This window comes from Lissotriton vulgaris, chromosome 4_1 (assembly GCF_964263255.1).
Source record: "Lissotriton vulgaris chromosome 4_1, aLisVul1.2, whole genome shotgun sequence".
NCBI classification, from domain to species: Eukaryota; Metazoa; Chordata; class Amphibia; order Caudata; family Salamandridae; genus Lissotriton; species Lissotriton vulgaris.
In genome coordinates, this window is record NC_141691.1 from 197,841,078 (window position 1) to 197,869,072 (window position 27,995).

Below are 27,995 nucleotides of genomic sequence, written 5' to 3' on the forward strand. Positions count from 1 at the left end.
CTAAAACTGTGTTTCATGTTGTCTTTCCTAAGGTATATCGATTAGAGTATATGGGCCTCTGATAAACCATAAGCCCTTTATTTATGGTCTGTGCTGATAGTGTTATTTTGAGCCCTTGTCGGTCCCTTACTCCCAAGGTCTACTCTTCTTTTGATTCTAATCAAGATGTTGTGCTGCCCTCCTTTTTTCCGTGTCTATTTTTTAGATGTATGGTGTGCCATTCTTTTTTATTATTCCAACTGGGCTACTCCAGTCGAATCATTCTTTTGTTAAGTGTCACCTACAACCTGGGCTATTGGGAAAGAGGGAAAGAAAAGAATTGACTTTATTAAGAGTACATAGCCATTAGATAGGCATTTCCAATAGCATACTCGTGGAGGACGGTTTCTCTTCTGGCTACATGATGTGTCTTGTGAGATGGCTACATCTTGGGCAGAGATTTGGAGGGTGTCTTTACGATACATTCAAAAAGTTGCAACTTCACATTGTTTTGTGGACCACTGTTTTAAGATGATCTTGCTACTGCTTGTTGAGGATCTAAACTAATAATGATTAGGACGAGGAAGAAGGACAACGAGTACTGGCTGGCCATGTAGGGTACTGGTAGGTATTTATACTATTTGTATGTCCAGGTGAAAAGGTGCATTATAAGTAGGATCTAATGTGTCTCCTCCAATACCAAGGGTTCCACTCTTCCTATCAGATCAAGTGTGTAGCTCCTGACTGTCGAAACCACAAAATCAATGGGACACAATATTGGGGACAGAATATCGGAAAAAAATAACAAGTAAGAAAGTCTAGATTTTCTATAACTTCCCATGTATGTACCTACAAGGTACATCCATAGTCAAGCTACGTAGATGTGGAGTCAGGAATAGTATGTCTATAATTTCTTATATGTACGTAACTTTTAATATTTTGTCTCCCAATATTCTGTCCTCAATATTCTTATGCCACAATATTGTTGGTGTTGGTACTCAGTAGTGCAATCCACCTCAAGCACTACTGAGTACGGTTTGTGTGGCTTGGGTGACTCTTTACTTTAACCCCTTCAATACTGATGACAAGCTCAGCTTGTTATCAGCTACGGCGCTCGTATGCTGATGATGAGCTGAGCTCGTCATGTAACGCAGTCATTTGAAAAAAGCCGCACAAAGCGGGAAAAGCTGCCGCTGCGATGCGGTTAAATCGGCCCATACCTCAGTTGCACCAATCTACAAAACAAATGAAGACATCCAACATGCGCCAATGATGTAAAACCACTCTGTCAAATTTAAAGTGAATGTCTCAGATACTCCACAAACATTTCAACCAAACTGCATATGGTCTTTGTACCCCTAAGCAGAACCCCTTCTATCCTTTGGTTTTTGGTACATTTGTAGCACGGGAGCCATCATTTCTTAAAAACATGTACAGTTCTATCCAGTACAAATGAAAGCTGATTGCTTTAAATGTATTTAATTTGAGAAATATAAACCATGCATTACATTTAAACTGATATCTGGATGATTGTCTTCTTCTAGACATGCACGCATCCTGTGCATCAGCATTTTACATGATTGGGACAACAGCCATGGGCCTACACAGTTCTCACATTGCAGAGCACCTGGGCGGTAGTGACAGTTCTTTGGCAACGAGCAGTCCACCGCCTGGGAAATTGTTGGGTAATGGTTCCTGGAAATCTGTTCTGCGGCTGTCACTACAGCAGGTGGCCAGGCTGCTTTAGTACTGAGAAAAAGGAGATTGGTGAATAGAGTTTGACAATGAAAGGCAAAAAGAAGGTAGACTTGTGACATGCATTTGGACAGCTCTAAAGCGAGCCAACATGGAACTAATTGCTGACAATCGGTTGTAAAAAAGACTATAACAGCACTGTATGAATCTTGAAACAAACTGTTGTTTGCCTTTTATATGCAAGAACGCAAGGCCATCCATCAGGGAATGAAGTGTTGAGAATGTTTTGAGATAACACTATGTATCATTTAGGTAGATTGGGAAAAAATTATGCCTGCAGTGGTAAATGTTGTGAACTGTATGCTGATCCCATGTGTCTGAGGAATTATTCAGACGGTACTTAGGCAGACGAGCACTACCTCCCAGCTTTGTAAATGAGTAATTCAACAATTTTGTATAGGAATAGGTGTTTCTCAGCAGTGTAATGTAATGTAATGTATGGTGGATTTGTAGAGCGCTGCATATCACCCGTGAGGGCATCTAGGCGCGGAGTAGGTGAGTGTAGGGGTGTGGTGAGGCTGTGCCTCTGTACAAAGCGGTACAAAAGGGGGTGGTGATGGATGGAGCATCAGAACCAATCAAACACTCACATCCAGGCTTCAGATCTGGGTTTAATCCATCACTGTTCTTTAGCCCACACTGCCACCCCAATTCAGACATGGCCATATGCAAATCAGACTGACCCTTTGCCTCATGGGAACAGTCCAGCCCGAACTGCCAAGCTATGCCTTGACTGACGAAGGGCCTGGCAGGCCCGAAATGCATTGGGTTGTAATAAAGGAAAGTGCTTCGGGCGACACATGCGTTTTCTTAATTTCTTATCGTGTTCTTGAAGAGAGGCCGGGATGGGCACATTTTGAGCATTGGAAGCTGGTTTAAGAGAAAACAGCATGATATCCTACATGTGGAAGCGAAAATAACAATTTAAGAAAGTATCTAATAACATTGGATTAACGTGTCAAGGAAAATGGAGTAAAATGATGAATAAGAGTTACATAGTAATGCGAATTCTCAATTTTCAGTGCGACTTGGCTTGGAGTGGAATGTCGCTCCACACAGTTCTGTCATACTAAGATTCAAGCATCAAGGAAGTCTTCAGACTAAAATGTTCTTCATAGCTTTAAGCCAACTTTATGCCTACAGTGGCTATAAAAATAAGTAATATCAGATATAAAGCGCAAATAAAAGGAATTTAAACAGAAACCTACCTCTGAAGAAAGAGTGGCATTAACAAGACTGAAAACAAATAAAAGCTTTTGCATCAAAATTGCCAGACAAAAATGGTACAGTAACATTACACAAATTCAAAAGGGAAGCACGCAGACCACTCCTTGACACACTTTATCTCCAGGCCATAAGTACAACACACAAATAATACAAAAAAGCCAGGTCCATCCAATGCAATATCCATTATCTAGTATCAGTCAACCAAGCACCTAGTATGTTGTAGGTCCTCCATTGGATTTACAAAGTTGAACACCTGGGGCCGTATTACAGAACATGCCCGGGCATGTGCAGTGCTTTGCGTGCCCCCGGGGCATGTCAGTATTACAGCAACATGCACATGTAGCACCAACACTTTCTCAAGATGGCAATTCCTCATATGAATGGGGGCGTGGTCCCATGCAAATAACGGAATCTCTTTGCCTCTGCACCTGCGGTGTATTATAGACGCAGGCGCAGAGGTAAAGACGTTGTCAGGAGGCACACTGCACTGTCAGTACGCCACCTGATGTCAGCCCTTGGGAGGGGGAAAAGTGCTGCTATGGACCCCGCCTAAACATTCTCTTGACGGCAGGTGAACTCACTCAAGAGGATCTCAAATCCCTTGTTAATGTGCATGCGGATTGCCGCCTGCACAGTGAAACACAGAGCTGGTCCTTATTTCTCTTGAATGTGCTGTCCCAGGGCTGCACACGTTTGCAGATGCCCAAAGGGCAGCCCATTCTACATGATAGGGTGCACTTTTGCTGTTTGCACCTGGCACACCTGCTTAACACCTTGACTGCTGCAGCAATTCTCCCTCTGTGCTGCAGATCCTTATTTCACATTGTTCATGACGAGCTCAGCTCGTCATCAGCACAGCTCAACCGTCCATCATGACGAGCTGAGCTCGTCATGAGCATCGAAGGGGTTAAAAGAGCATCACCGCGCAAACACATAACATGCGCACTATCTATAATAGGGCTCCTGGAGTGCATTATCAATATGTCAACCATTGCTATATATGTGTAGTCTAAATCCATCTTATACCCTCTTGTGCTGGATATTTATATCTATCCCAATTCATGTGCTGTAAATGGATTTTAATGTTAATGTATTTTCCATGTAGGCTTTAGTAGGGGTGTGTACGTGTCTGTTGGGTTTGTTGAGGCAGGTTCTTTCTATACAAGATTTGGACAGCATTCAAGTAACCAGAGGCGGTCTAGCAATATTTGATTTTCACTGCACTTTACCCATATGAGCGTCGCATCAAGCCTGTAATCAAATGCAGTGAGTGTGGGATGCATCACAAACACAGGTGACGCAGAAGCCTGGTTTACAAAAAAACACATTTAATGTCACTTCCCCCAAGTATTACAATTGCTTGTTTTCTTTTTTATTACTGGATGTAAACGTTAAAAAAATACAGAAGAAATATGTAATTGAGAACAATGTACACCATTAATTTAACCACCAGAGGGACTTATATAAAGAACACCTAGTTTTACTTTTTGTAAAAAAGGAATGCACTACATTTTTACCAGGCTCAGATCCAGACATGGTTTCCAAATAAGTAGTCAATTTTTCTTAGTAATAATGTTGTCTTCCTCTTTGTTATTTACTCAATTCCGTGTTATTATGATTGCTACAATAAAATAATAGCATTTTGTTATTATTCATTATTCATTATGATCTGCTACAATAAAATAATAGCATTTAGTTATCATTCATTCCAAAAGTCTATCATCGTAGGTATTTGTTTTTTTTTTTTTTTTTAACTTTTTTTTTTTTTTATCCTCATTTGCCGTCTTGCCGCCCATAACTTCTTTCTAATCCACCACTGGGCTGTTTTTGTCTCTTAGGCTGGATTAGAGTAATGGGGCGTAGACAACACATATTCTTGAGTCTGGCCTTCCTCTAAACTATCCTTCTTGACCACCTGACCCAACATGTGTGTCCTCCACCATCTCTATTTATCGTTCTAGGATAGTCCATATACCAGTGAGACAGGCACGGGCTTAATCATCGGACTTTAACATAAATGTAACTCAACCAAAATTTAACAGGAAGGGTATCCAAAAACCTCTATTTCTTTTAGAGCGGTCTAACATATCAAGCTTAGCCATGTACCTCATGGCTAAAATCCAATCCATTAAGATGGGACTAAGTGGTGAGACCCATAGTTTACATATCTCTCGACGTGCTAACAACATGGCATAAAAAATAAGTCTAACATTATTATTCAAAAACCTGCTTTGTAAATCATATCTCCCAGTAATAATTATTTCAGGGCTTACCTCAATGCATTGGTTCAGAGATTTGGAGAGAGAATTACTCACGTCAATCCAGAATTGCTTGATATTTGGGCAAGATACAAACATGTGTAAGTCAACAACATTTGGAGCTTTACATTTTGGACATCCGACAATCCCTATATCCTTAAATTAGAGAGTCTATACGGAGACCAATATGCCCTGTGAATGGTAAATAAAAGGTTTCGCCTTAGGTTTGCAGGTTTAACAATTCTATATAGCATGCACATAGTTACTTGCCATTGGTCTTCTGTCGCGATCCTTGGCAAGCTATCCTTCCACAGGGTCTCAGGTAGGTCGAATGATCCATCCTCCATTTCTAGTATTTGCCAATACCAGAAAGCTACTTCCTTCTTGAAAGCCTCTGTCTCCAACTTTAACTCAAAGTCATTTTCCGTTCCAATCTCTGATTCCAAATGATTTGCCCAGCTTTGAATCTGTAAGTATTTGTATTTTGAAAAAACTGGGCCCCACATTTGCTGACAAAAACCCCAAGAAATTAAATTGCCATCTTGAAACAAATCTTTCCACCTTTGCAAAGCAGGTTCCTTTTTCAGATGTAATGCTAGCACATCTCTTGTCCAGGAAGGAGCTCCAGGAGACTCCCATATTGGAGCCATATGGCTAAAATAGGGGAGTTTAAGTATTTTCCTGATTTTGTACCATATCTCGGCCAAATCTCTCAAAGTCTTGAGTCTCACCTTTTTGAAAAATTTAGGGTCTGCAAACTTATATAAAAAACCAAACTCGTGATATCCTGATCTCTTCAGCATTATCCCAAATAGTCCGCCGATCTGAGAACTAAAAAGGGTACCCAACCACATCCTGCAGTTTTTTAAACAAAAAGCCCATGCATAAATTTGTATATCTGGAGCCGCCAACCCTCCTTTATTTACTCTCCTCCTTATTTTCTTCCATGAGATTCGAGAGGCCTTTGACGCCCAAATAAATGATGTTATCATACTCTGTAACTTAACCAGCCATTCCTTTTTAAAACCCAACGGAATAGTCTCAAACAGGAAAGTAATTTTAGGTACAATCACCATTTTTACAAGATTAGATCTTCCATATATTGACAGGGGTAAATTCATCCAGCCTTTTAGTGTGTCACCAACCTCTTTTTTCACTCTATCAAAGTTAGTTTTTGCCAAATCTTCAATTTTCTGAGTGATCCTAACTCCAAGATATCACATTTCTGCTGTAGTTTTTACCCCTCCCGTATTAAGATTCCAAGTCATTATTTCAGTTTTATCTTGGTTTAACTGATATCCGGAGATCTTACCAAAATCCTTTGTTGTCTTCACTAAATTTTCCAAAGAACCAACTAAATTAGAAGAATAAACAATAATATCATCCGCATATAGCCCAAGTTTCTTTGACCAGTCCATCACAACAAAGGGGGGTATCTCTTCTGAAGCTCTGATTTTACATGCAAGAGGCTCTATATATATGTTAAAGAGCAAAGGTGATAAGGGGCATCCTTGTCGGGTGCCCCGCATTACTCTAATAGGAAGTGTGAGAGTTCCGTTTACAAGTACTCGCGATGTCGGTGCACAATACAAAGAAAAAATGGATTGCGTGAATTTGTCTCCTAGGTTGAGATAGTGCAGGAGAGTTTTTAAGTATACAAAATTAACTCGGTCAAAGGCCTTGGCAGCGTCTAACGCGATCACTGCCAAGGGGTATTCATACTTGGAGGCTAAGTCTATCATGCCTATCAAAGAGTAAGTGAGTTCTTTTAGATACCTCATCTTAATAAAACCTCTTTGATCTTCATGAATCAGTTTATGGATGATTTTACCGAGCCTGTCAGCTAGGATTTTAGAGAAGAATTTGTAGTCACAATTTAAGAGTGAGATCGGCCTATACGCATCCATATTTTTTGGAGATTTCCCTGGTTTAAGTATTAGGACAATAGTTGCCTCATTCCATGAGCTTGGAATTGTTACTTCCCCTCTAAAAATTGTATTATACAGATGACATAAAGTGGGGACCATTGTGTTTCCTAAGGCTTTGTATACTTCTGCGGGTAGGCCGTCTGGCCCAGGGGCTTTCCCTCTTTTACTTTCCTTAATCACTTTCATCACCTCTTCTTGAGTAATTTCCTTAATAAACTCCAACATGTCCTCAGCTGCAAGTGATTTTATTAAAGGTAAGCAAGTCTCAATCTCAACCTTATCTGGACAAAGGTCCTCTGTATAGACATTCGCAAAATATTCCTGAAACGCTTCTACAATTTGTTTACTTTCTGTTATGACTTGACCTGTGCCCGGTTTCTTAATCTCTTTAATTTGATTCCGTATAGCATCTTTCTTGGCTTTCCAAGCTAATACCTTGCCACATCCCTCTCCATATGAAAAGTGTGCCAACTGACTAGCTTCCCATCTTTCTTTGACCCTTTGAGTAAGTGTTGCAGTGAGTTGAACCTTTAAATCTAAAAGTTTTTTCTCCCATGGACCCTCTGGAATGGTAGCTCCCTGGGGGATTCGACTAGTTTCACAATCTCGAATCTCTTTCTCTAAGTTTGAAACTTGGCTGTAATACAGTCTTTGCTTTTTTGCACCCTGAGCTCCCATTCTCCCTCTCATGAATGCTTTGCACATTTCCCAAACTATATCCTCCTTAGCTGAACCCACATTTACCTCTAGAAAAACTTGTATCTCCTCTTTAAGAGTTTCTAAAACTTCTTCGTCAGCTAAAATTGTACGATCTAGTCTCCAAACAGGACTCATCTCTTCTAATTCCAAACTTAGGTTTAAACTCACTGCGGAATGATCTGATAGATGTGCCCCTATATGATCTACGCTTGTAACTCGCTCTTTCAACCTAGTGTCTATCAGAAAAAAATCTATCCGTGAATTATGTTTGTATTTTCTAATATAGAAAGTAAATCCTAGCTGCTGCGCTGCTTTAAATCTCCAAATATCACAAAGTCCTAGCTGAACCATCACTGACTTTACTTTAGCAGTCATTTTACTATTCATTATTGCCCTAACATTGCCAGTTCTATCCAGCTTGCCATCAAATACTGTATTGAAATCTCCTGCCATGATGATTTTACCTGAAAATTCCAATAACTCTAATTCAATATTTTCTAAAATTGTGGGATCATCCACGTTCGGGCCATAATAACCGACTACTACAAGCACTTCACCCGACAGTCGTAACTTACAAATCACCCATCTTCCTCTACTGTCTACTAAATTATTTTCAACTACTATATCAGCTCCTCTTCTAATCAAAATAGCCACTCCCTTTGTAACCAAATCTTGGGATGTAAAAATAGCATTTGCAATCCACTTTTGAGTGCTAAATATCTCTTTACTTTCCTTTTGTGTTAAATGTGTCATCGTAGGTATTTGTAACAAATTCTTAAATAGGTATTATAGTATTCATGCTTAGTGAACTTCATTTAGAGTTGAATCTTTTTCTTATTAATGGTACTAAATCAATGCCTTATGTGCATTATTTTTTATTTAGAATTAGGGCCTTTGGTATTATGGGATTTTGCACTATCTGCATTTTCACATAATTATGAATTTGTGGAATTTGCCACATAATTCACCAACTGATCCATGATCTACAGATTCAAACAAAAACAAAAAACTAATTATTTCTAGGACAAATGGATCAAAAGTTCCTAAAAACATGGTGATACCTGTCCATTCGCACTGAAATTCCCCTTGCAAAGGATGAGTGGTTATCTTTCTGTTGCTTATTGTTTTTGGGTATTAAATGCGTACTAATACTAGTGAAATTAATTCCCAAACGTGTTAATGAAGTAATACTATAAAATAAAATTGCCTCATTCGGCTGTGTAATTTGCTCTTTCTTGCCACATAATTTATCAACCTTGCCACATAACTCGGTCCTTCACTGCCCCATATTTCCATTGGCCCTGCTTGTAATGCATTTGAACCTCAATATATTTACAATTGAGATCATTTTAAATGAGGTTAACAACGTATTCATATATTGTCCTCTTTGTAGCACAATAGCAGACCCTGTTGTACTTTATTTTCTAAAACCATGCTGTCCTCTTTGTAATAATTTAAGTCTGAAACCTGTCCTTTTTAAACAAATATTGGTGACAAAAAAGATCAAATACTTACATTGTAGCACCTCTCTGTGGAAGAGAACCATGGAAATATCTCAGAACCCTATCCAACTCAGATGCCAGTGAGTCGATGTGGCATTAGTGACATGTCAGTGATTTGTCTCTGACCGTATGCCGTGTCTATGCTCCTCTAATGTAATGTGAAGAAGCAGGTCGGTCAATGGTGCCATTGCTGATGTTCACTACCAGAACGGAGGGAAGCTGTATCAGGTACTGAAGGGCAGTAATATAAATCAGATTACCACCAACTTAAAGGCTGATTTTATCCTAAAAAAAACCCTAAACATAAGTTTATCAAAACTTGTGATCAAGTCAAATGGAGTGGCACAATTTCATGGCAATTTTTTTTTATCATGGGGCTGTCCCTTTGAGTATCAATGAAGCTTCATTAAACAATATATTGTCTACTATTTAAGATGTCAACAACACATCATCTGTAGTTACTGAAGATGTATTCAAAAAATGTTGTGAGGGGTACACTGGCTGTCATTAAATGGACAATAGTATCAATTTTTAAAGCTCACCTTGATAAATTCTAAATGTTTAACACATGTGTATGAAAGTCATCCTTTATGCCTGCATCACCCCCAGTTTTTGACTGATACTGGTGATAACTAGCTTTGAGTGTTCCCTGGGCTCTACTTAACAGAAACAGAGCCAGTGCTCTGTGTAAGATGTATATTGTAATTAGGTATGATTACAATTGGTATGGCAGCCTACCTGTAAGCCTGGTATATGGTAGGACATGTAGGTTTAGAGGCCCAGCAGATTTACTACCTGTCACCCAGGAACACTGGATTAATATGGGAAAGCTAGTCAGCATCTCAGATCCCAGCATGAAACTACAAGAAGAAGGACTGTCTTGATTGAACCCTGGCCTGCACCAAGAGGATTGCACTCTGAATGACTGCACCTGCTACACACTTTGGGAACCACAGCCCTAGAGACCTTGTCTTGCTTTGGAAAGGGAAGGAGTGGACTTCCTGAAAGCAACAGGATGAAAGTGCTCCACCTGCATAATCTCATGCAAGAAAACAGCTGACCACCTCCAGGTGGACTTTAAAGGATTTGGCCTGGTGCATTGCGGGAGACATAGTCCCAACATCTCAAGGAGCTACTCAGAGCTTCTGGAACCTTGGGTTGGTGTTGTGGGCTTTTAGGCACTAGAAAGTTAATTCACTAAAAATTCATATCTCCGGTTCACTAGATTGGACTTTTATATTTTTGTTGTCATTTTAATCATAAAAATAATTCCTATTTTTTATAAATTGGTATTAGATTTTTATTGTGTGTTGTCTCTTACTTATTTAATGTATTGTTTTTTTTTTAATTTTAATTTTTGTTGCAAAAATCAAATAGTATCATCATCATCAATCACATAAATGCTTACATCCCTGAGGCCAGCTCATGACACAAGGTAAATATCAAACAGTACGTATGTTTCCGGACCTTTCTGATCGTGTAGCAGCATCATTTATCAAAGTGATCAGATGAACGGAGCGTATAAATGTACCGTAAAAATTACAATTTGCGTTTTGTGTTTTTTGTGTAACTTTGAACATAAACTAAAAGAAATTGCACACATGAATCAGCATGTCGTAAAGTTAGACTCGATAGAGCATCTAGCATCATAGTTGTCATGTGAGGGACCAGTCATACATTTTCCGTACCCTAAGCCCTACCCTATTCCCCCCGCCATAGACCCCCATTACATAACCGTCCCATTCCTCCATATGTGTTGCCAATCATCCTGCCCCGATCCCCATTCAGTGTTCTTCTTCATCATCAGAACCCTCAAGATCCTCCTCATCCAGCGGCTCACATATGTCCCCCCTGTAGGAATTCCAAGGTTGCCAGACCCCGTTCCATTTACGAGGGTTGTCCCGTAGTTTGTATACTGCTCTTTCTGTCAGCATGAGCATGTCCATATTCCGGATCCACTGCGCCAATGTGGGGAGGTCAGCCGATCCCCATTTCTGTGCTATGTCTCGTTTGGCCGTGACCAGTCCTATCGTGGTCCATGCCCTTGCGTAAAAGGTAAGGTCAGTAGGCCCCCACACATTCAGTAGACACATCCATGGGTCCAGTGTGAGTGAGGTGTGAAGTGTCTGTGCGATGGTACGCAGAACCCGCTGCCAATAACTAACAATACATGGGCAGTCCCACAGAGTGTGTATAAAAGTGCCCTCTGCCCCGCACCCTCTGAGACAATAGAGATGTTTCGCCCTTTGCAATTTGTGTAGTGTCGTGCGGGTGTAGTAAATCCTATGTAGAATTTTTAACTGCACTAGACAGAATTTGGAGGATATACCTGCCTCACGGGGAGACGCCATGGCTGCATTCCAGTCGGACTCGTCTAGGTCTCCGACATCAGTCATCCATTTATCTTTCAGCTTCTCTAGTGGGTCAGGTAGGTTATTGATCAATTTGCGGTATGTCAGCGAGGTTGCACCCTCCTGTAAGAAGTCCGTGAGCAGACGGTCTTCTAGCGGAGAGGATTCTGGTGGGGATGTGTTGGTAGGATTGTCGCCTGTAGGGCGTGTCTAATCTGTACATATCTGTATAGTTCGTTATCCCCCAGCTCATACTGTTCCTGAAGAGTTGCAAAGGAAACCACCCCCTCTCTAGTCCACATGTCCCCCACAGTTGAAATCCCGATGTTATCCCATTGGGTAAAGCCTTTAGTGCGTCGCAGATGTCCCAGTGCCCTGGTGTCCCATAAAGGTGTAAGTTTTGTGATGGTCCCATCCCATTTCAGTTTCGCTTGCGCCTTGTACCATAGTTGAACAGTGTGTTTCGTGGGTCCCACGAGTTTCGCTGCAATACCGCGGTGATACAGTGGGGCCAACAGGCTGTTCGTGCCCAGTTGTGCCCTGTCTGCCTTGAATGCTGGATTCTCTTGCGGGGCATGTATCCATTGATTAAGGATCTTAAGTTGGGCCGCCCAATAATACAGTCGTATATTGGGCAATGCGATGCCCCCATCGTACCAACTCCTATTCAGCTTTGTGTGTGAGATCCGGGCTGGCCGGTTTCCCCAGAGCAGGCCCGTGATCTGTGCCGTTATCTTTTGGAGGAAGCTGTCCGGTATCAAGCGTGGGGCGTTCTCAAGAATATATAAAAAGCGTGGCAGGGCCATCATTTTAAATAACGCCGCCCTTCCCAGCAATGTTAGTGGGAGTTCCTTCCAGTGCTGCACGTCGTTACAGAGTCGGAGCAAGGGAGGCTGTAAATTAAGCCGTGCAAACTCTGCCTCGTCGCGGGTAATACGGACACCCAAATATTTAAAGGAAGAGGGTGCTATCTCCAGCGGACAGGAGTCCGGGAGTGGCGGAAGTGGCCCCTTGAGCTCAAAGATTGTCGACTTTGCCCAATTGATGGTGTACCCTGAAACTCGCCCATGTGAATTACATAGAGCCAGGACTTTGGGAAGGCTGTCTTCCAGGTCAGTGAGGTATATCAACATGTCGTCCGCGTAGAGGGAACTCCCATTGGATCCCCTTCAGGAGCTGCGTGGTATGAATAGTAACCGCCAGCGGTTCCAGAACCAGAGCAAAAAGGAGGGGCGAAAGTGGACACCCCTGCCGTGTGCCACGTCCTAAATGTATGGTTCGAGAAATATGGCCATTAGCTACCACTCTGGCTATGGGGTCTTTATAAAGCATACGTATCCAGGAGATAAACACCGGACCAAAGCCCATACGTGCGAGCACTGCGAAAAGGTAATTCCACTCTACCATGTCGAACGCCATCTTGGCGTCTAATGATAGGATTGCGGCCGGTTCCCGCAGCATCGAGAGCCTTGCCACAACCCCATGTACCCTGCGAAGGTTTAGGGCCGTACTTCGATGCGGCATGAAGCCGGATTGGTCTGGGTGAATCAATTGAGTTAAGCACGGCAGGAGTCTGTTTGCCAGTACTTTAGCTATTATTTTGGCTCCTGGGTTCAGGAGGGAGATAGGTCTATACGACGTGCAATTGCTGGGGGGTTTACCCGGTTTCGGTATGGCCACAATAGTCGCCATTCGTTGGTCCAGCGGTAATGTTCCCTTCAACCTACAGTCTTCGTACATCTGAAGAAGGGGCGTACTCAGGGATTCTGACATGGTTTTAAACCACTCAATGGGTACTCCATTGGGGCCCAGAGCCTTACCCGAATGAAGGGAGCCGATGGCCAGTTGGATTTCGTCGACAGTCAAGGGTGCGTCGATATCCTTCGACGTCTCGTCCGTCAATTTCGGCAGAGGCACACATTCGAGGGCATCCCGAGCTTCATCCTCCGTTACCACTGTCGCAGGAGTGTACACCTCACTAAAATGATCAGCCAGGACCTCCACTATATCGCCTGGGTGGGTGTGGACGACGCCACATGAGTCAGTGAGCTGTAGAATATTCCTCCCTCCCCCCTGCTTCTTATCCAGCCACGCCAGGAGTTTGCTAGCTTTGTCCCCAATATCGTAGACCCTGTGTTGAGTCGCGGCAATGGCCGCCAAAGTGACTCTTCTCAAGTGGTCGGTGAGGCGACGCTGGTGAACCTGTAAATCGTGAAGTGTGTCCTCCGATGGGCTTGCCATATGGGCAGTGTTGGCCCTTTCGAGGCCCAACTCCAAATCTAATGCTTCCTTCCTATGTGTTTTCTTGTGGTTCGCAACAATGGCGATGGCTTGGCCCCTAAACATGGTCTTGTACGCTTCCCATAATGTGGAGGGGGAGTCTACAGAGGACCGATTCTCCTCAAAGTAAAGCCGGGTAGCTTTCTTCAGGTCCTTACTTATCTGTGGGACTTTAAGATATCCCCGGAAGATCGGGAATATCCATTGTCGTTTAGTGCCTGTGGTGGTGACTGTCAGAGTGATCGGTGAGTGATCCGAGATGCCCCTCGGCTGTATGCTTGCCTCGGCCACGGTAAGATGTCCGTTGCCCAATGTGAAAAAGTAGTCAATCCTTGAAAGACTATTGTGGGTGGGCGAGTAATAGGAATATTGTTGCTGACCTGGGTGTAGTGTACGCCATATGTCCACCAAACCCTGTGCGTCTAGAAAAGTTTGTAACCTGCTGGGACCATCTGTGTGCGTTCGAGAGGGGAATCGGTCGAGGGTGTCTGTGAGTGTCATATTGAAGTCCCCACCTACGAGCAAGTCCCCGTCAGGGAGATCCAGCAAGAATCTGCCCAGGTCCGGCAGGGCTACCGAGTGTAGTGCCGGCGGTATATACACGGAAACTACATTCAACAATTTCCCCTCCCACTGGCCATGGACTGCCACAAAGCGGCCTTGATCATCGACTGCTGTTGATTTCACTATAAATTGGGAGGATTTCTTCTGCAAAATACCCGTGCCACGGGACCCTGAAGTAAATTCCGCATGCACTATCATATGATAACCTCGCCTATCTAGAGCCCTCGTGGCCGCCCCGTCAGGTGTGTCTCCTGCAAAAGAACTAGGGCAGGCCCCTGTCTTCTAATTCCCTGTAGAACCAGACCCCTCTTGATCTTGTCCCCCAGACCTCTGACGTTCCATGACATGACGTGCAATGGGGTCGGTGTGGTATGGTTATCTATTCCGGTCATGAGAAAAGTGGTGAACAACCATGAGGCCCCCCGCGGTGAGCGAGGTGGCGTACGGAGACAAGTGTAGGGTAGATGTGACTCTTTCCAACATTCCAATTCCTCACTGTCCCAAATAGACAAGATACTACCAGAAAAATAAAACATACCAATAAGCATGTGTGTGCATAGAACAAAAACTCGCAGGACCAAAGAGCCCTGTATTGCAAACCTTCCCGAGCCCCTACCCACCCCCCTCCCTGCCCCCCTGCTGCACGGACTCAAAACTGCCCGCCCCCCCAACTGAGCAGAGTGCATATCCCATCCCCAAAACAGTGTACTTGCGCGTTGGGGTGAGGGACTCTCCGCTGCCGGCAGTCTCTCATTCACACCCTCGGAGGCCCTTCACCCAGTGTCCAATGGCGGGAAGCGCTTGTGCAGCATTAAATGTCCATAAAGGTATTAAAGTCTGAAGATCACTGTTCCTCATTCTCTTCTTGGCCACCGTCTGCCCCCAAGGATTCGCTACTCTCTGGTCCACCTCCCGAAGCCTGGGAGCCCTGGTGTTGACCTGCATTTCGATCCTTCTTGGGTCGATTTGTCCGTCGTGGATTTTGTCCCGGCCTCCATCCTTTCAGCCATTCCTGTACCGTCTCCGGGTTGTCGAAGAACCACGTTCTGTTTTCAGCTACCACTCTAAGTCTTGCAGGAAAGAGCATGGAGTACGGTAGTTCTCGTGACCTCAGTTCCTTTTTAACATCAAAGAAGGTTCGTCGCCGACGTGCGACCTCCGCCGTGTAGTCGGGGAACTTGGCGATAGTAGCGTTCTGTATCTTAATAGGAGGAGAAGTCCTGGCCGCCTGCAAGATGGCGTCCCGGTCGCGGAAGTTAAATAAACGGGCTACTATGGGCCGCGGAGTTGCCCCTGGCTTTGGTTGGCCTCCCGGTACTCGATGGGCCCTTTCAATGGAGAAAAAGGTTGACAAGCCTTTCGGCTTAAGTTCGTCCGTGATCAGGCTCTCCACAAATAGGTCCATGGCTTTAATTCCTTCCGACTCCGGTACCCCAATAATACGGATGTTGTTCCGCCTCGAACGCCCTTCCTGTTCATCAAGTTTCTTCCGGAGCATTTTATCATCTTGTGCCATCTTCTTCATTTCCCGTTGAAGTTCGGAGACGTCCTTCACTAGGGATTTCGTAACCACCTCCATGTTCTTAACCTTCTCCGACATTTTGTGGAGGTCTACTCTGAACAAGGTGATATCCGTGGAAATCGCACCCACTGTCGTCTGTAGTTGAGCCAGAGCATGCATTACATCGTCCAGTGTCGCCTTCTTACCTCCCGGGGTGTCAGCCGTCTTGCCTCCCGGATCTTTCCCCGTTACCGGGGAGGTAGTTGGCTTGTCGGAGGTGTACCTTTCAATACGGGTCTGTATGGCGCCGCCCTTGGGACCTTTCCCCGCCATACCGTTGGATTTCGTGCTCCTCGTGCCTCTCCGCTCCAGGGTGTCCGGAGCGGTGTGGTCGTACCACCCAAACCAAATGTATTGTGTTCAAGCCTCGGTGGGGTGTTCCGTAGGGCGAAGAGTGCCGGTATTCACCAAGTGCGCAGCACCTTCCTCGTTCTAGAAAATGGCGGCTGCCCCTCGCCGTCACAGGATCCTTCACACTTAGAGCCGCCTATTCGATATCGGGGATGGCCGGGGCACCGGCGATAATGCTATTGTCCGCCACACTCCTGTGGCCTGCGTGCTTCGCTGCGTCTGGCTGTCCGGGAGGCACTCGTTTTGCCGTCCTGCGCGGTCTGCGGGCACTCCCGGTCCAGATTCCCAGGTCCGCCTGCACTTCCTGCTGGGCCACTCGACCAGAGGAGACCCCGGCTCAGGAGGTCGGAGTAGGCCAAACCGCAGCCACGACGTTTCTCGGTCTCCAGACGTCGGATTGTAACGCCGCTTGTCGCTGCTTAGACCACCCGGTCCTGGGCTCTGGTACCCTCCTGTAGGGCTTGAAAATTGTGCCGGATTATGTGTCGGATAGATGAAGAGGCCGCTTCAGCTGCGGAGCTCGTCCCTTATGCTGCCGCCATGATCGGCTGCTAGCCACGCCCCCAATGTATTGGTTTTTTAAGTGCTTTACACACCTGTTTCTTAAGTTTAGCCTGCCTGCTCATAGCCAGCTACCAAGGGCTGAGCAAGGGAATAATTTATTGAGATCTTGACTGGGGCTTTTATTGAGATTGTGGCTTTCTGACTGATGGTAGGTCCCTAACTCTACCTATAAAAACCACGTTCCAACAAAATTTTAATCAGTTTATCCTGGTCAACAAAAGTTCCACTTTCTGGGTCACATACAATATGCTCAAGCAAGATGCACCTGTTTGGAAATGTGCTTGTCCCAAACGAAGTGAATTCTAGTAGTTCCGGCAGACATTGGAAAGCAAAGCATTTCACACTCTCATCAAAACTGCTTCACAGTTACTAGAGTTGTCATTTCCCAAACCTTTGCATTTATAATAGGAAGTGAATACAATTGGTCATATTTAAAACGATAATTAAAATTAGTTTTGTATTAATATCCATATTTACCAAGATGCTTTATATGGAATATTTGTATATCAAACTATTATAAATCAGTATCTCAATGCATTTGTTTATTATTGTTACCTTAGATGAATGAAAGGGCAGTTATGGGCCTGCCCGGGATTATCATCCTACTGGGTGGAAGTGGGGAAGACCCTGGAGGAGGTGACGGGGAGATCCTTATCATTTGATGCGGCGGTGGGACTCCTACACTGGTTCCCTCATACCCCCAAGAATAAAATTTCCAGCAAATTTATCGACCTAGGGCTCCTTCTTGCTAAGCGAGAGGTGACCAGGAACTGGAAGGCACGAGTTGGTCCGACAGGAAGTCGATGGCACAGCGAGCTCTTGAAGTGGGCGGCGGGGGAGAGCACACTGAGATACCAACTGGCTTGGAGGCAGCGTAATGAGAAGGCGCAGGAGGCAGCGTTGGAGTGGGAAATGTTAGTGCAGGCCCTCAGGGATTATTGCGCCCCCAGCGACTCTGAAGGTGAAGAAGCGACTCGCCCCGAGTCCCATTAAACATTTGCACATTAGTCCTGTTGCTTTCCCCGTGGGTCCCATAGCAGATCCTGTTGCGGTTGTTCCCAGGCGCTGATGGCGGGGTTGGGTGGGATTTACTTTGGTTAGTAGTATTTTGAGGGTGGGGGTTTTTCTTTTGGGTTTATAGTCTTGTTTGGAAAAGCAGATGACGGACAGTGGATCATCCGGACCAGCTCTGACATCCTTCTGAGCCCCCATTGAATTTCGCCGCCCGACCCCAGGGTTGTGGGCCGGATGGCTGTGTACGGAACTTACGGTGCGGGGACAGAGGGTTGTATTTCGCTGATATTGCTTGTGTTATAATGCTGGTCGATTTTGTAACGATTTACTAATTCCTGCAATAAAAATATATTTAAAAAAAAAAAAAAATGAATGAAAGGGCAAGTGATTCATACTAGATCACACAAATATTTCAGCAGTGAGCTCCCGCCCCACTGGATAGCTTAGTGCTTTCAGTGTCAAAACATTGTGTGCATATTCTGGAAGTAAATACACACCAGACGTATACACACAATAGACGATAATGCATTGTAAAATGTAATAATATTGTACTTAGTCAATGTATTTTTTTTTCCAACTAGTTCATCAAAGAGGGAAAGCGATAGATGCAGGAGAAGTGGACCTTGGAACAAAGCTCATGCAGGCCATCCCACCAGGATTATTCTGGCGTTTTCAGATCACCATCCACCACCCCATCTATGTGAAGTTCAACATTTCTCTGCCAAGGGACTCTCTTTTGGGAATTTATGGAAGAATGAACATTCCACCCACACATACTCAGGTAACTAAAAATGTTGATGTTTGCAATTGTCTGCTTCTGGTTTGGTATGGAGATGCTAGGGGTCATCTGATCATCGAGGATGTTTTGATTAGCAATAGTGATTTGAAATTATGTTTCATCGTATATTCAACTGACAAGGAAAAAATATTTTTATATGATTTGGAAGTCAGCCTACATGTATAGATTCGCATTATGTTTTTGCGGGGACCACCTGAGATAAATATGTATACAAAAAGACTGTAAATGAGATTAATGCGCAGTATACAGGGATGACTATTTTTGTGCAGGAAGGCACACCTTCCTGCACAAAAGCAATCATTGATGGCATTTTTCCTCTTTCTATGTGACCTGCGTAATGAAGCACACATAGAAAGAGGAAAAGGCAATGAGAAATAAGCATCCTCTCACTGCGCTACTCTAACGCCTTTCCTGAGGAGGTGTAGGATTCTGACGCATTTGCAGGTTTACAAAATATTGTAAATCTGGTAAGGTGCCAGAATCCATGGGTGTGGCGTGGGAACACCCATGACACACTCCTTTCACGCAAAGTAATGAGTGACAAGGGGCCAAATTTACAGGGCCAATGAAAAGCCATGCACGGTGGCTTTGCGTGGTCTTGTAAATATGGAACAGCACACTGCGCCACACGTGTGTCAAATAAAGTGCAGCTGTGCATGGGGCTTGTAAATAAGCCCCTTAGCCTTTTTGAAATCTGATATACACTTAAAACCGAATGTTTGAAAAAGATGAATTATGGGTTGAGGTGCTCAACAAGAAATGTAAACTGAGGATCCTGCTGACTTCTGGGTCAGGATTCATGCATGGCTTCTGAAAAAGCATGTTTCAGGGTCATGCATAATAATGTGTTTTAATGAATGTCCGCCTCGACTGAAGCAGGATTTGGCTTTAACTACTTCCTTGTTGAGATCCACTGTGTCCTCTGCAGTGTAGATGAGGAATGCATGTTTTGTCCATTTACATTGTAAAGCTATTTTCTTCGTTTTGGCCATATTACTATTTAGTATAGTTACTGCTGAGCAGTTTTGGAATTGCACTGAGCCTTCTGTTACAGCAGAACACAGAGCATCATCTGTTGCAGTGTCCCACACATCTGCTGCAAGGTGTTCCTGCCACCAAACCAGCTGCAATCAGCAACATAGCGGAAGGAAAACAGCACTGGTCTGTCTGATTAATTTCTACCGGTCTCCATCTTTGGGCTATTGGACAGTGTGAAGTTTCGTGTTTTGACCTTTCTTTAGCTCTATCTGCATGTCAAACTCTGGCAATAAAGAGGACAGTTGCCTCTTGCAAAGTAACTAATTTATACTAATTTCATTTTATTTATGAGCGAAAAGAGGTTTCGAGGTGACTGTGACTCTAAACTCGCTGTACACCGCAATACTAGTACCAAATGTACAGAAAGATAACACCATGGCAGACTGTTCTAAATACTGGAGTCCAGCCAGCCACTGATGCCAACCTTCAAGGAAGGGTTTAGCTTGGGGTAGGAGGGAGCGGTTGTTTACACAGAGGTTCATAGGATGAAGGCAAAGCGAAGACTGGGGTTCGAACCATAGGGTTAGATACAGATCATCAGCCTTGTCTGATGGCATAGTGGGTGCATTTGCCTACTGAGCCTTTGGACCTGCTAAGAGGCAAGTGGCCTGTGACAAATTCCCCTCAAAACTTCACCAGTATTTATCCTGCCCACTTTCACACCCCTCGAGTTCATCCACCCATCCATGCACTGTCCCTACTGCACTGCACACTCTCATCCACCCATACTCTCATTGACACACTCACCCATGTATTCATACATTCTCCTCTATCTACACTCCCACTCATTTAATTCACATTCCGCCACCCACTTATTGTTGTAGATCCAGTTAATACAATATGTCATTGAAAGCAGTGAAGTGCACTTCAGTCATTTCATGGCGCTTTAATGAACATCCGTATACCTACCTCATCCTTCTCACTTTCACCCACCCAGTGAGTCACTCACCTGCTCCCTTATGATCTCTCACCTACCCACCCACATTAAACAACTCATTCACTTTCACCCACCTTCTGTAATTCACCTAACCGCTCATATTCATCCATACACATCAACCTTCCCACTGCCATTCATGCAACCGGTTATCAAATGTATCTACCCACTCAATCAACCCCCACAATCAATGACTCGCTCATTCACACAAACACAGCAATCAGCAGACATTCCTTAACTTGTAATTTCAATAATAAAAAGCTACACTATGGGGCTTATTACTATGTCGGTCGTAGGGCCTCGACCTCAGGTCAGAGGCCTTACAACTGAAATCATTGGTTTCCTTTCCGACTGTCTGATGTTGATTCAGTCGGTCGGAATTAAATCTGGGCGGTTATTCCGACTGGCTTCTGAGAGGCTCAAGGAGCTTGTTGGCCAGTCAGAACCGGCCCGTAATCCAAATGGACGGTGGTTTATGCCGTCCGGATTGCAATGCACGTTTTTCAGAAGGGTTTCTATGCCAGCCTTTCTGACATGGAAACCCTGTTGGAAACTGTATTTGGGGGCCCCTAGCAGGGCCCCCTTTCTTTTATGAACTCAGTTTGTGGCCGAGTGGGCACCTATAGTGCCCCCCTGTTCATCCCTGCACCCCCTGGGAGCCTACCAGGGGATACAGGGATTAACACCACCTCACATTTCCATATGCGCGCATGTACAAGACCGGTTTATGGCGGTAACACATGCTCCCATAGAGAAATGTTGGAATGCGACCGCACCATGTGCAGGCACATCATAATGAAGTGGTAGGGACTGGCGATCAGAGGTCAGTCCCGTTTCTTGCATCTGCCCGACATCGTAATAGGACCCTTAGTGTCTGAGCTAATGCTTGTTTTATTCTGCCTGTTGAATACATCTAAATGCCCTCTGTCATAATAAGCAGATATAATCTTCAGGGGAGATAAAATAAGCATATGAAGTCAGGACAATAAAGAGTTTAGCACAGTCCCCAGTGCTGCTGCAGAGGAGAGAGACCAGTGGTTAGATTCGACTGGGAAATGGAAGAAGAGCAGGCCGAATAGATTTAAAAAATGTTCTCCCTTTTTTAGGTCAGGTTGCTGATCTGGCCATCTTTCTGAAACACATCCTGTCAGGTCGCCCTCATCTCCATGCTGTCTTAACAGCATTATAGGCCCCCGGGGAAAGCAGTGCACTGGGCCCTGCCTACACAAACTCTCACTAGAATAAAAATGTTTAAAGGAAAATTAGTGTTAAATTCTGGTCTGCATGGGGCACATAGGCTTGTGGGGCATGCACACTTATACAGCCCGGGGTTAAAAGAAAAATGCCCGAGGCGCTCTAGGAGGAGAAGGTGCATGAAAAGGACATCACCTACGCTGTGAGAAAAGACAAGGGGTATGAGTGCATAACCACTCCCAGCACTGCAACACTGAATTAGGTTCAGGCTCACGCAGGCACAAAGGTCCTTGCAAACATTTCTGGCTACCTGGCTGTTTCTCAGCATGAGGTCAGGCAGTAAACCACAAGCACTATTTTTTATTTAGTTTACTTGATAATCTCTTACATCAGGAAACCACATAAAAAGAGAGTCACAGCCTCAGTGCTCTTACAGAGGAGCTGCTGCTGACTATAGGTAAGACCTTTATTTGCTAATGTTTCCCCGACAATTACAGGAATGCCAACAAAGTGTAATTGATTTATTCTGCATGTTTTGGTGACATCGTACAGTAATTCCAACACTGTCAACACTCGCTTAATTCTCAAAAATAAACTTTTTCAAGGCTATAAATGCGAACAATTTAAATTACGATACATTTCCAAAAATGCATCATCACGGTTTATAAAATGTATGAAAACTGAAAGGTGAAGAGGAAATTCAGGAAGAATCAATGCTGGGACCGAAAAGTCATCTGCATAGCAAAAGACATGTACCTCTGCCCTGAGCGTCCACTTCTACTGTTGTCTGAATCTCTAATGTTTAGTTTTTCGTCTTAGTCGAACACGGATCATGCATGTGCACCATCGCATTGGCCTGTCTCACGGTTTGCTGTCTTGTTGGACTGGGAGGAGCACCCTCATAGTGGTGGAAGGCGCCATCCCATGTAGTGATCAATTGTAGCAAACATGTAATTTTTGCCCCATGTCACTAGAGTGAGGTCTACAGGCTCACTCACCTTTTTAAATGTTCTGCTGCTGTATGCTTAACTCACCCTTGGCCTACATCAGGTGGGTGTGTTACTGTATGTAATAGAAGTAACAAGAGTAGTGGCTCAATATTGGATGCATGTGTGCCTGGTAAGGGGACAATACTGGGACAGAGCAGTACGGTGTAGTGCATGTGTGGTTAATACATCTACTGTAACACATGTACTGAGTACATGTATGCCTGAGAGGAATACATTACATGAGAGATGTAGTGCTCTGCAGTGCGTGCACAATGGAGGCATGTACTTGATGTGTGTGCACCAGCCTGAAGTACAATACATGAAGGGTGAAATGTTGTGCAGTGCACACATGGTGAGTGTGTGTTCTGGCAGTGTGTGTTTGCAGAAAGCACACACTGGTATACTGCAGAAGGCTTCAGTACTGATCGTGTATGCAGACCGAGTGTGTGTACTAAATGCAGGTGTACATGCAAGGCTGCAATACATAGAGATATAAGTACTGGACGGTAAGAGTGCTGTGAGTGCATACTGAGCACATTTATCTGCAAGGCTGCATACTTCGAGGACCCTGGCTTCCATTTGGGGAAGCCCAGGCCTAGCTGGGGAAGACATGTGACGACAGAAATCCCACAAGATAGATGTGTTCCTGTCAGCTGAGAGGGACACACACTGGAGGGAAGGGAGGGACTCATTTTGCATTTCAAGAGGTTGCTGTTTGATTCAATGATAGATCACAAGGAAGGGGTCTAGACAAATGTCAGGAAGGAAGATGGGGCTGATAAGTGAATCAAAAAGAATAGGACTCAGCCAGTGATTAACCTTTTGATGCACATATCAATATGGTTGACATCCTGGTGTGAACTCTGGTCACTACCATGAATTGTGTTATGGGTCATTCAGCTTAGGACTAAAGACTGCTGTGACATGCATCTTTCATGAAGATAGAAGAAAGAGAGAGCACACCATTGGACTAGTATTTGTATTTGTATTGGGTATTTGTAAAGCGCGTGCTGTCGCTCCGAAGGGCGCTGAAATAATGTATCATGCAGTGATGGGAACTAGATAGAGGCCATTACAAAGACATCGGATAGATTAAAAATCCATGTTTTCAGTTGTTTCCTAAAAGCATTCTCATGGGCTAAGAGTCTGAGTTCTTTAGGCATGACATTCCAAGCCTTTGATGCCAACACAAAAGGAGTCTTTCCCCCTTTTGTTTTATAATGGAAACTGGGGATGGTAATCAGATTTCCGCCTGAGGATCTCAGACTTCTTGGGGGATCATAACGGGTGTAGCGTCTTGAGAGGTACTTAGGTCCTGTCTTATTAAGGGCTCTGAATGTTGTTAAAAGGATTTTGAATAAAATCCTCTTGTGCAAAGGCAGCCAATGTAGAATCTTAAGTGCAGCCGAGGTAGAGGACCTTCTTGGTAATTTAAGTCCCTGTCTGGCCGCTTCATGCTGCTCACTCTGTAATTTTTTCAACGTGGATTTTTTAATCCCGGCCATCAGGCCGTTGCAATAATCTAAACGTGAAAGAATGAGGGCCACTGCCACCGTCTTTCTCGAATCAGTGGGCAAGAAATCGAAAAATTTCTTCAGGGATTTAATGATACTAAAGCAATTTCCTGCCACATTCCTTACATGTTGGTCAAAAGAAAGAGCGGAGTCAAACAAGACTCCCAGGTTTCTAGCTGTTTCAACGGAGTGAGGAGGTGCGGGCGAGTCCTCCGGCCACCAATCCTTAGGGCAGAAATGGACATCTTTACCTACAGGTAGAATCTTTGTCTTATTGGCATTGCACTTTAGGTGGTTATTGTCCATCCATTTAAAGACTTCTGACAAACAACTCTTTAAGTTTTGTTCTGCGTTGGTTGAGTTCTTATCCATGGAGACAATCAATTGAGTGTCATCGGCATACGATGTCACAAGTATGCCGTATGACTCTATCAATGCAATGAGGGGGACCATATAAACGTTGAACAATAATGGACTCAAAATAGAGCCTTGTGGGACTCCAGATGACACCCTTTTTTCCCTAGAACGAAAAGGACCCAGTGAAATCGTTTGGGATCTATCTGACAAGAATGATATTATCCAGGCCAAGGCAGTTCCTGTTATGCCTATGTGTCTCAGCCTTTCAATCAAGATTTCGTGCGAGATGGTATCGAACGCTGCTGTGAGGTCCAATAAAATCAAAACAGCGTTCCTACCCTTTCTGCAAGAATTTGATTGAGTCAGTAAGGTCCATAAGGGCCGTTTCGGTTGAGTGTCTGGGCCGGAAGCCTGACTGCTGAGGGTGAAGTTATAAGTTTCAACAAAGTTTTTTAATTCTAAATATACCATCTGTTCCGTTATCTTCCCCAAAACCGGAAGGAGAGAAATTGGCCGGAGATTGGAAAGATCGGTGGGGGATTTATTCGTTTTTTTCATTAAGGGTTTAACGGTTGCTTTTTTCCACTCAAGAGGCACTACCCCCTGACTAAGTGAAGCATTGACAATTGCATTGATGAGGGGGTTAACTACATCGATTATCAGATGTAGTATTTGGGGAGGGCAAGAATCCGTGGGTGCTCCTGATTTACAGGCCAGGATGATCTCTCGAGTTTGAAAGAGGGAGACAGGTTGGAAGGTACTTAAGGTATGACCCTTAGTCTCTAGCCAATCCTGATGACTAAGTAGGGAAGAGGAAGAGGGAGTTGGGAACTCCCTCTGTAAAAGCTCGATTTTCTCTTCAAAGAAATCATCAATCTGATTGCGGAAACCTAAGGATGGTGGAATTTCTTGCTGAAGCATTTTAGGGTGGGTGAAGGACTTCACTATGGAGAATACCGTTCTCTGCTTAGCGTTCACATAGTAATCCTTCTTGGCCATTTCAATACTGACAAGGTAGGATTTCCTATGCTATGTACAGAGTTTTAGCAGTTTGATCATAAGATTTCCTCCATTTACGTTCACTCTTTTTGTATAATAAATGCTTATCAGCCAGCGTCTGGGAGTACCAGGGGGCATTAATTTTTCCCCTTTTACCCTTACTCGGGGGGGGGGGGGCGTTTGGGAGGGGCGCGGTCTGTAATGACTTGTTGCATCCAGGAATGGAAATCTATAGAGTCCTGGGCCACATCACCGGACAAACTAGGCGCCTGTGAGTGCCGCAGTGGATTAAGCTTGATATTATCAGCAACACCTCTCCAATTTGGGTTGGTTACGGGTTGCTGGCTGACCCTAGTTCTTTTCCCTGGGCAAGCAAGAGACACAGATATTGAAAGGGATCAAACAGTGATCTGTCCAAATTTGCGGTACAGGGAAGTAAGTTTTCAATGGAGCAAAGTTGGAACATATCCCATCCAGGGTATGCCCGGCAAAATGAGTAGGTTGCATCATGTGTTCATGCAGACCGAAAATATCCAGAGTCTGGTGGAAATTGATCACAAATGTGCCGGTTTTAGATTCCAACTGAAGGTTGAAATCACCCAGAAGTGTAAACTGTGGATATCGCAACAGAAGCTGTCCTAAGCTTTCACGGAGGGAATCTAGGAATGTGGAAGCACTACCCGGAGGGCGATAGACCAAACTCCCCGAAAAAGAAGAGGATGAGTTTAACATAATGGAGAAACCCATTCCTTCTGCTCCCTTAAGGGGCCCTAGGTCAAATGTGTGGCACTTCAAAGAGCTTTTAAGGATTAGAGCCACCCCTCCACCTCTTCCAATCTGTCTATCCTGCCTCAAAATATTAAAGCCCGAAGAAAGGGCAGATACTAAGTCTGGATTGCAAGTGTCGTTTAGCCACGTTTCCGTTATGAAGAGAACATCCAGGTCACGATCCAGGATTAAGTCCCTAATATCCTGACTGTGACAGCCCAATGAACACGCATTGATCAGCCCTCCCTTAAATTGAGTGGAGCCTATCCCAGAAACAAACTCAAAAGGGGGCCAAGGTGTGGTCCATCTGCAGGTTCTACAGGTGAAGGGACCCCAGATCTGCACCATAGGAGAGCCGCAAGGACACTTACCAAGAGTATTGAGCTTATGCAGGTCGTTTCCCGTATAAGTTAAAATGGTAGGCCCAAAGTGAGCGGTGTGTCCTCGCCTATCGCGGACTTAGCGCGGACGGGCGCAGATGGGCTTGCCTTTGGCGCGCCGCCGGTGCGCCCGCTGCGCACTTCTGCTGCGCTGCCTAGGTCGAGTGCTCATTTTATAGTGAATGAGGAGGGTGAGAGGCAGCGACCAACTAGAGCGCTACCCGGTAATCCGCCCAAGATGGCGGTTACCCTCTGTGAAAGGCAGCTCTTTCTCCTTTTGATCATTGTAGATGACAAATCGGGTTGATTATTCACAAATCCAACATGCTCTGATTGGCTGGCTGCCACGAAAACAAAAATTATTTGCAGCTGCGCTTATCCTAGATGGTGTACCGAGGAGACCATGTTGAGAAAATATATGAAGAAAATGGCCTTAAGGGGATAGTATGAACCTACCCTAGCCATAGACCAGTGTGGGCGGGACCCAGAAGAACCCCTCTATTGTAGGATTCATAAATCCTGTGTTGGATTCAATTGGACTCGCAGACTCTCCTGAGGTCTCCAAATTCATAAACCTTGCGAACCCTGTAAAACTGGGAAAAACATACTCAGTGCAACACAGCAGTGCCTGGCCAAGTCTCATTCATCAATCTTCACAGACACATGACCAAATCCACTGAAACCCTGTATGATCCCTAATGTCAAATAGCTCCCTAGGGGACAACTGAATGGACAGTCAACTAAAGGAAGCACAATAGGAAATGTATCACAGAGTAAAGTATCATCCTGTGGAAGTCACTGGGCCCTGGGTGAAGTGTGCCGCCAGTCTACCCAATCTGACTCTTTTGAAGAAGTCCCTAGGACACTGCTATTGAGGAAGCCTCTCTGTCAAAAGGGTGCGGGCCCCTTCCTAGAGAGTCCACGGAGACCATTGCCCCTCTCCAGGAACATGAACGAAACATGTAAGCTTGTTGTGTCCAGAGACATCCT

General features: G+C 44.5%; 1 protein-coding gene across 1 annotated transcript in view; it reads left to right on the forward strand.

Moving 5' to 3' along the window:
• TENM1 (teneurin transmembrane protein 1) overlaps positions 1-27,995 on the forward strand; it is a 1,327,579-nt gene that overhangs the window by 550,028 nt on the left and 749,556 nt on the right. The window contains exon 7 of the mRNA XM_086918499.1: positions 18,615-18,814. Within this exon, the coding sequence (XP_086774625.1) occupies positions 18,615-18,814 (200 nt within the window). The remainder of the gene's footprint in view (positions 1-18,614; positions 18,815-27,995) is intronic.